This window comes from Danio aesculapii, chromosome 14 (assembly GCF_903798145.1).
Source record: "Danio aesculapii chromosome 14, fDanAes4.1, whole genome shotgun sequence".
Classification (NCBI taxonomy): Eukaryota; Metazoa; Chordata; class Actinopteri; order Cypriniformes; family Danionidae; genus Danio; species Danio aesculapii.
In genome coordinates, this window is record NC_079448.1 from 11444938 (window position 1) to 11455142 (window position 10205).

Here is a 10205-nt window from a genome sequence, read left to right on the forward strand (position 1 = left end):
GAGAAAGAGAGGTAATATGGCTGGCTGAGAGAGATGCTGGTCGCATAAAAACTGCTTCAGTGTTCTCAACTAAAGTAATGTGCATTGTATTGTCAGTAACAGTAATGACGTTTTAACGGGGGAAACAGAAATTCAATTAATTACTCGTTACTGAAAAAGTACCGCCATTACCCTTTATTTATAGCACCGTTATTCCCATCCCTAAACAGAAGACTTCCAGTGTCGACCAGAGCAAAATTTATAGTTTGCACAGCTTACACTAACTTAACTAAGTGAAATTATTAAGTATTATGAATAAATTATGAAACATAGTATGTTTTTTTTCTCTTTTTTATGTTTATGTGTTTTTGCATAATCATGCACTTGATTGATGTGTTTGGCTGTAAAATCTTCGAGCAGATGCGTCAGTTGGGGGAAAAGGGTAACAGAGTGCATAGGGCCCTGATATGATAATTCAAGTTTTAAATAACAACTACATACTGTTTAATATACTGCATTATTATGCGAGAGAACAAAATAGAGAGACTTTGACTGAAATGTGACTGAACTTTCTATCCCTAATCAAAAAAATAAACTCATCTGTAGATCAATCTCATTTTAATATAGCATTAGTTTCAATCCCTTAAAGGGTATTTATCATGACAATGCTGTTTGCTCCATTTCAATACCAAAGTCTTTAGTACTTATTGCATTGAGACATCTGATGGAAAAACAACATAACGTGAACTGTCAGTAAAAAAAAAAAGTAATTTTTGTTAGTTTACCATTATTTTACTTTAGTGTCTAATTTTAATGAATCCATACAATCTTATTGCTGCATTTTAGTACATTTGGGTCATGACATTTCAGACCCTTCATATCTGAACCCTACATACATACAGCTGAAGTCAGAATTATTAGCTCCTCTTTGAACTTTTTTTTCTTTTTAAATATTTCCCAATTATGTTTAACAGAGCAGGGAAATTTTCACAATAGGTCTGATAATTTTTTTTTCTTCTGGAGAAAGTCTGATTTGTTTTATTTCAGCTAAAATAAATAATTTCAGCAGTTTTTATTTTTTTTAAAAACCATTTTAAGGTCAAAATTATTAGCCCCTTTAAGCTACTTTTTTTTTTCGATCAACAGAACAAACAATCGTCATACAATAACTTGCCTAATTACCCTAACTTGCCTAGTTAACCTAATTATCCAAGTTAAGCCTTTAAATGTCACTTTAAGCTGTATAGAAGTGTCTTGAAAAATATCTAATGAAGTATTATTTTCTGTCATCATGGCAAAGATCAAATAAATCAGTTATTAGAAAAGATTTAATAAAACTATTATGTTTAGAAATGTTTTGAAGAAAATCTCTCTGTTAAACAGAAATTGGGGAAAAAAATAAACTGGGCTAATAATTCAGGGGGGCTAATGATTCTGACTTTAACTGTGTGTGTGTGTATGTATATGTGTATATGTATATGTATATATATATATATATATATATATATATATATATATATATATATATATATATATATATATATATATATATATATATATATATATACAGAGAGAGAGAGAGAGAGAGAGAGAGAGACTAGATATGTTAATTAAAAAATATTTCCTCAATTAACAAAGGAAAGTTTTACAATTTTTAAACCTTATGTTGGTTCCCATACTTGTAAAATAAATAAATAAATAAAGAACATGTCTTTAAATGCGGATTATATTAAATACATTTCCTCCAACCCTAAGTTACAAAACTGTGTACAAAACAAACAGTGTTGTCACCACAACTATTGGTATTATTTCTTTATCACACTTTTTTCTTCTTCTTTTTCTTGTTGCTAGTTAAAAATAGGCAGTTATTTAGCATATCAAAGACTGAAACTTGAGAGAGGCAGACACAAAAACCAGAACAACCCCCGTATTCACAGAGCAAAGCCTGTCACTTCACACTAAACACCCAGACTGAAAGTGTTTACCCCATATCTTGGTATACACAGACATTTGGAAAAAAAAAAGAACAACCGCTATACGGCTGCCCACCTTATAAGTGAACGAAGCCCCTCGGGGCTCTTTGTTGTTGTACTTGTTGTTGAAGAGGGAATTTCTTGTTATTTCCATCTCTCTAAGCAATAAGCTTTAATCATTTTCTAGTAGGAGGTGTGGACAACCATTATATAGTTCAGATTGTAATAAATATCATTTCTTTCCTTCTTTAAAATTGGACTGATTGAATCTTAGTAGCGTGACTGTCACTAGTCATCACAATATATCAAATAAAAAGTCATTTTATGACATTTTAATGACTCCTTTTAAGGAAAACATTTTTTTTATTTATTATTTATTGTAGGCTATTATTATTATTATTATTATTATTATTATTATTATTATTATTAAGTATCCAATAGTTTATAAGCTTATGCAAATATTAAAACAACACAAACAAACTGCAAAATAGCAATCTATTGTTTTGGCTGTTATTGATACTTATGACACTGAAAATAATTCAAACTACTTGATATCTATGAAATCTATAAAAAAGAACAAAAAAAAAACAACTATTGTCCTGAGGACGCATCTACATTTTTAAAATTAGTTTCCACTTGTTCTAAACAGTCATTTAAATTATAAATTGAAATAAATTCTGGAATTTTAGTTTGCACAGTATAAATCAAAATTAAAACGGACAATGTGGCTTTCTGACTGTTTACCAATAAATCAGATCCAGCAGATAGCCTAATCTACTAAATATAAAGCACATCTAAACATAAAAAGCTTAGGATGCAATCAATTTTATGAGCAGAATCTCGCTTATTTCTGCCAGATGAGGGCGCCGTGTTTGATTATATTACTTCTTGGTTCCACGTTAACCCACTGCAGAAACATGCAAGACGTGTCAGACAGGGATGCTCCATTCATGCCCCTAACTCCGCTATTCTTTCTTTTACATCTTCATTATCTGTAATATTAGATTAATTATAAATGTTTCAAATTCCAGAGCTTGCACGGCGTGCTATTAATTAAACACACGCATGAGCACAAATAAAGTTATTGGAAAGACATGAGAAGTCGATAAAACGGTGCACCTGTTGTCTATCAGGAATGAATCACAATTCCTGGCGAACTGTCAAACTATTAAGATTTATTGCTGTTCGTGCAACAGCTCAAACTACTGGGGTGACTTTGTCGCAGTTTCTGAATGCGATGCCGTGGAGCCATGTCATTTAACAATTGTAATAAAATAAGAAAAATAAAGAAACCCACGCATTAAATCCTCTCTCGCTGCTGCCAGGCAACCGGGCGCGTACAAACTGGCCTTGATCCAACTAAAGATTACGCGTCACCATTTCCAGAGATCCCTCAACCAAAAGATACACAAGAGAGAGAGAGAGAGAGAGAGAGAGAGAGAGAGAGAGAGAGAGAGAGAGAGAGAGAGAGAGAGAGAGAGAGAGAGAAAAGAGCTTTATAATGTTCACTGTTAAGTGACATCTCAAGTTGAATTTTCTTCCTTAATATCCTCTAACTGTAAACGCAATTGATTATTTCTCGCATGCAAGCACGCACACACCCGTGACAGAAATGCTGTAAAATAAAGAATAAAGATATAAAATAACGAACAGGAGATTAATCCTCACGCGCTGCTATCAGGAAATCTGTTTTGCTCGCACAAACTGGCCATCCAAATAAAGATTACGCGCCAACACTTCCTCAGTTCCCGCAATGAAAGACGCTAGCAGAACGCTTTATAATGCTTGCTATCGAGTGTTTAAGGGGTGACTGAAGTTGAATTTTGTTTCTTAATATTTTCGCCCTGTTAACCCCCCTCCCCTCGTGCGCTCTCCTCGCTCTCTCCCTCTGCCTTTCTATCGCCCCCCCCCCCCCCCCCCCCCCCCCCTCTCTCTCTCTCTCTCTCTCTCTCTCTCTCTCTCTCTCTCTCTGCATCTCTGCATTTTCTCTCCTCCCGCTTCACAGTGTGGGAAGCTCAATGCAGCAACAAAACCAACATACTTAGAAGAAGACGAGGTGGAATAGTTGGTTTATAAGACTGGTCTCATTATCCGGACGAGGACTGCACCAACAATACTTATTTTGATGATGAGGCGAAGAGTGGCATCTCTTTTTCGAGCGTATTTTACACAGCTGAATTATTAATTTCCTCGTCGGACTGACATCAGAGCACGTAGTTTCTTTTTTCCTCTTATCTGGCAACTTGCATAATCCCAAGAAACGGCAGGAATTCAACTGGAGTCGGTTTCCGAATTTCGGTAATCGGGTTGAGCCGCGACGCGCGATGGATTGTTGCGATTAATTTATTAAGATCTGTATCAGTTATTTATTTATTTTTTTCTTCCCTCTTCCGAACTGTTGAGCGAACTGCCCGTTCAAATAGCCTCCAAACTGATGTTCAGTTCTTTCAACGGAAGAATGTTGGACTTGTTTTGCATCCAAATTCGCCACTTGCTGTTTCTCCATTTCCACTTCGGGTTTGAAACGATTTCATTCTTCAGCGCAAATACGCAGCGCAGTGTTTGAGATGCCTCAAAAAAGCTCAGTAACCTTGGGATTTTATGACACAATATATGTTTTGTACAAGTGGAGCTTGACGAGAGAGGCTGAGACTGAAATCTGAACCTGACTGAATGGGAATAGTCCCTCTTTTGGCGCTCCTAATGTCCGGTGTTATCTGAAAAGGAGGATAAATGAACATTGCCGGTGAGTGTTGAATTATTATATATATTTATTTAAATGTTTGTTGGCAAAGCTTGAGAATTCAAACGGCCTTATGTAGGTGTACTCTATTTAAAATAATGGTTTCATGAGGAGGATAATGCTGTCTTCTGTATGCGATGGACAGAGACTTTTCCCCTCATCGATTCACTGAAATGCACACATACACAGACACGCGCAAAAAAAAAAAAACAAAAAAAAAACGCTGATGCATACATTCATTGCAGTGTTATCACACTACGGCAGTCTATTAAAATAGCATTTTAAACCATTTTATTGTTCGAATATATAAAATGATTTGTTTTTATGGATGGCTCTTTTTTTAAATCCAAAAGGCACATAACAGGTTTTCCAAGTTCTTTGTGTGTGCAGAGGTTTTTTAAACACCCCTGCTGTAAGATCTTGGCATTAGCTCTGTGACTCAATGGGAAATAGGCATGTGTTTTGATTGTTTGTTTGTTTTTCCCCCCTCTAAGGTTTCTAAATGGTTTACTGGGGGATTTGTAAAAGGCAAAATGCTGCTGCTTGTTCTGTTGGCCTTTTCCATATCGGGTTCATTTTGTGACTTGGATTCGGACCTCAGAGCTGAGACCTGCAGCGCTTGCTCCTGCATGTCCATCGAAAACGTCCTTTATGTGAACTGTGAGAAAATAACTGTGTACAGACCTACACAGCTGCATCCGCCAGCATCCAGCCTCTACCATTTGAATTTCCAGAACAACCTTTTGTACATCCTTTACCCCAACTCTTTTGTGAATTTCACACACGCAGTCTCACTCCAGCTGGGGAACAACAAACTCCAGAACATTGAGGGAGGGGCCTTTGTGGGGCTCAGTGCATTGAAACAGTTGCACTTAAATAACAATGAGTTAAAAGAGCTACGTGCTGACACTTTCCGAGGGATCGAGAACTTGGAATACCTCCAGGCTGACTACAATTTAATCAAGTTTATTGAGAAAGGAGCCTTCAACAAATTACATAAACTGAAGGTTCTCATTTTAAATGACAATCTAATTCAAAGCCTACCTGAGAACATTTTCCGATTCGCCTCCCTTACTCACTTGGACATAAGAGGGAATAGGATACAGAAGCTTCCTTATCTTGGGGTTTTGGAGCACATTGGGCGGATAGTGGAATTGCAGTTGGATGACAACCCGTGGAATTGCACTTGTGATTTGTTACCTTTGAAAGCTTGGTTGGAAAATATGCCCTATAACATTTTCATTGGGGAGGCCATCTGTGAGACCCCCAGTGACTTGTATGGCCGACTCTTGAAGGAGACTAACAAGCAGGAGCTGTGCCCCATGGGGACAGGCAGTGACTTTGATGTACGGATGCCCCCCTCCCAGCCAGAGGGTGGGCTAACTATGTCTAACATGGCACCTTCAACCATAGCACCTTTAGTGACCAAAGCACCCAAAACCACCAATCCCTCCAAAATATATGGCAATGGTATTGTCGCTGGCAACCCAGCTGGTAAAAATGGCCAAATTGTGTCCTATCAAACACGAATCCCTCCCCTTTCTTGTCCCCAGCCCTGCACGTGCAAAGCTCACCCCTCTGATTTTGGCATTAGTGTCAGCTGTCAAGAGAGAAACATCCAGAGCCTGGCAGATCTTATACCTAAACCACCGAATGCCAAGAAATTGCATCTTAGTGGCAATTACATCCGAGATATCAGTCCCACGGACTTCCAAGGGTTTGAGGGTTTAGATTTATTGCATTTGGGCAGCAATCAAATATCCACAGTCCAAAAAGGTGTCTTTGCAAATCTCACCAATCTCCGTAGGCTCTACCTAAATGGAAATCAGCTCGAGCAGCTGCACCCTGAAATGTTTATTGGGCTTAGTAACCTCCAATATCTCTATTTGGAGTACAATGCCATAAAGGAGGTGTTAGCAGGGACATTTGACACTATGCCAAATTTGCAGCTCTTGTACCTGAATAACAATGTGCTCAGAAGCTTGCCTGCGTACATCTTTGCAGGGGTTTCTCTTGCCAGATTGAATCTAAAGAACAACCACTTCATGACTCTGCCTGTGAGTGGCGTCCTAGACCAGCTCAAATCTCTCACTCAAATAGACTTGGATGGCAACCCTTGGGAATGCTCCTGTGATTTAGTAGCTTTGAAACTGTGGCTCGAAAAACTGAATGAAGGGGTCGCAGCCAAAGGGGTCAAGTGTGCGTCTCCAGTGCAGTTTTCCAACATTGAGTTGAGAGAGCTGAAAAATGAGATCATGTGCCCGAAGCTTGTAGCCAGGCCTCCTTTCATCCTGACTAGTGCCACCCCTGTTCTCACATCATTGTCACCTGCTGGAGTTGGCAAGGCACCCCCCAGTGGCCCTGTACCCCTGTCTATTATGATCCTGAGCATACTGGTAGTACTGATCCTCACTGTCTTTGTGGCCTTCTGCCTGCTGGTCTTTGTGCTGAGACGGAACAAAAAGCCAGCAGGGAGACAGGAGGGTCTCGGCAACCAGGAGTGCGGCTCGATGCCTCTCCAGATCAGGAGGCACAATCACAAATCAAACAAGAAGGACGACCTGGGCGGAGAGACCTTCATCCCACAGACCATCGAGCACATGAGTAAAGCTCATACGTGTGGAATTAGAGACTCTGATTCAGGCTACAAATTTATAGACTCAGAGAGACAGAAAATGATGTTACGCAACAGTGCAGACCAAGACAAGGACTCTCTATCCCTGGACCCCAGGAAGAGATTGAGTACCATCGACGAGCTGGACGAGTTCTTACCGGGACGAGACACCATGTTTCTTCACAACTTCTTGGAGAGCAAAAAGGATTTCAGCAGTATAGGGGTGAGTGGCTTTGAGATCCGTTACCCCGAGAAACCACATGACAAAAAAATGAAAAAATCATTAATAGGGGGCAACCACAGTAAGATAGTGATTGAACAGCGTAAAAGTGATTATTATGAACTAAAGGCAAAAATGGGGACCCCAGACTACCTTCAAGTACTAGAGGAACAGACAGCCCTCAGTAAATTCTAGAACAGCATCTGCATCAGTCCCGTAATGACAAAAGTGCCTTAAGACAAATCTTAATGACCAATGGAATACCGGACACATTTCATTTACTCAAAGTGTAACTCCCTTAGAATCGGTGGCTGTGTTAAAAAAGAAAAATCACATACCATTTTTATGTTGTAATGCCATTACGAATTAAGAATCGCATCAGTCAGTATCTTTACAAAATAGTCATAGTTTGCTGCTACTGATATGGGTTCCGTCAAATTCTGCTGAACTTTGTTTTTTTACCAAATGATTGGGTCATGAAACAGTGTTGAGTGTACTTCATATTGACCCTTCTTCATTGTGTTTGGTTGGAAGTATTTTTAGGCATCTTGGGATGACAAAATCAAATGGAGTGGAAGAATTGGAAGTTGGCACATGCTTGAAAGTGGTGGAATACTGCAGACTCCCCTCTCTTGGATTATATTTTGCCACTTTTGGGGGACTTGAAACTCTTGGATTTGATTAAATCTGAAGGTACCGGCAGCCAACATCCGTACATTTTGGATTATTCCAATTACTTGTAAAGAGCCATTTGATATTGTTCTACTGAAATGTGATTCTTCTTGAAGTGTTTGGTTATGGCACATGACAGGACATTCATGAACTCAAGAGAAACTAAACAGCTGCTTGCCATGTAAGCGTATCTGGATTTATTTTGTAAGTCAACATTATTTGTATTTGTGGGGCAGTTGTGTAAATTACAACAGTCGACAATTAAATTCAACAGTCTCATCGGAAGAAAATAGTGGAAATATGAAAAATCTATAAAAATAAGATGACCACTGTCACCTGTCAATTCGTAGTTTAACTTCATATTTAATTTATTTTTCTATGCAGAATTATTTAAAGACTATTGGTACTATTTAACAATTTCAAAGGACATTTTGAATGCTATAAATGATGCAGGCTCTTAGCTGGAGCTCTAAAATTCTGTTCTGACCTGAGTTACATTCTGAATTCTGCTGGTGGCGGATAGATGACGGTGATGTCATTTTCACTGTCACGTTGCACGAGGTGAGACCTCCTAGCGTATCACGTCTAACAGTTTGCTTATTCTTATATCCCAGAGCAACTTGTAAAACGTTTTTTATTAACAATATGCAACCAAATAAGTGTGCATTAACGTGATATGATTCTGGATAGAGCAAGCGGCATTGTGGAAATTATTCATTTGATGTAATTTATTGGCTTTGTGGAGAGGATTGTGTTTTATCGACATGACTGTGAGACCTAACTCGCCTTATAAAAAGGTGACAGATTTGGTCAGAATCATATCACTTTTCATGTGCAATATTATTACGCTCAATCATGTTAGCTTGAAATCTTATTTTGTTTGTCAGTTCAAATTAATATTGCAGAGAGAAAGCTTGATTTTTTTTAAGGGGAAAGGCTTATGTTTCGTTCAGTCTTTATTTGAAGAATTAAGTTAACGATTGTTTATTAGAATGTACCATGAGAGATAAAATAAATACAATTTTATATCAGTCATGAGAAATCTGTATATTGGTTATTAATTTCATTGTGCAATCCTGTTGAGGTCAAGGTATTAAAATCCAATCTAATTTGCTCTGTCTTTTCTTTCTTTCTGCCGTTCTTTGTTTTCTGTTGACAGAAGTGTTATCATGTTTTCTTGATCGTTAAAGTTGCTTCTCAAATAAAAGGCCCTGAATGCTCTTACAGACAATTTGGAGAATGAAGTGTCTTGTAGATTTTTAATCTACTAACGCAGTTAACCACTCTCTCTTGCTCTCTGCTATATGGTTCGGGTTTCCAAAGGCCGTACCTTCTCTGGTTTAAAAAGGGGATTAATCTAAGATGCCGAGGGTCACTTGACTTGAGTTGGCAACAGATAAGAGAAGCAGAACTGTTAGCTGAATTGCCTGCTGATGTTGTGTGTGTGTGAGAGAGAGAAATGTAAGCAGAAAATGCAGCTTGCTTTCATTTGATGATGGCAGGATCATGCTTTGGAGAGTCTCTTGACAGTCCTTCTCATGTACTTCAGTGAAAACATAGAGTATTGAAACCTGAACATCATGCCTGATGTTTTAAATGTCTAAAATAACATTTTGGCTTGATAGGCTCACATTTGTTAACACATACATGCAGAAATATGAGTTTCCATTATAATAATTAACGCATATGTTGACCTGCATTAACATATTGTAATTAAGCATTTGAACTGCACTTGATAAAAAGTGCAGGGCTTTGTGTTTAGTCGCAGTCTCAGTATATTCTTTGTGATGATTTGTTGCAGTGTTTGAGGAAAAAGTGGTATCTTGTTTGCTGTCATGTTAAAAATGACAATTTAGACAGCATTTTAAGTCATCTGAAATGTTGATGCCTGTAAAAAAGCAGAATGTGCATTTTATCTTTGGTTTATTTCTTTAAACGGAATGATGCGTGAATAGCAGATACTGATATTTGACGGTTTTAATCATGACAGCGCATATGTAGATC

At 38.0% G+C, this 10205-nt stretch overlaps 1 protein-coding gene across 2 annotated transcripts; it reads left to right on the forward strand.

Moving 5' to 3' along the window:
- Positions 1–3944: 3944 nt before the first annotated feature.
- On the forward strand, positions 3945–9355 carry slitrk4 (SLIT and NTRK-like family, member 4). 2 transcript variants are annotated; one of them, XM_056472769.1, is made up of 3 exons: positions 3945–4698; positions 5190–7532; positions 8064–9355. In XM_056472769.1, the coding sequence occupies exons 2-3, from the start codon at positions 5229–5231 to the stop codon at positions 8070–8072; spliced, it is 2313 nt and encodes a 770-aa protein (XP_056328744.1). In that variant the 5' UTR covers positions 3945–4698; positions 5190–5228; the 3' UTR covers positions 8073–9355. The 2 variants fall into 2 exon arrangements, with proteins under 2 accessions (XP_056328744.1, XP_056328742.1); XM_056472767.1 differs by having other exon boundaries at positions 5190–9355.
- Positions 9356–10205: the final 850 nt, after the last annotated feature.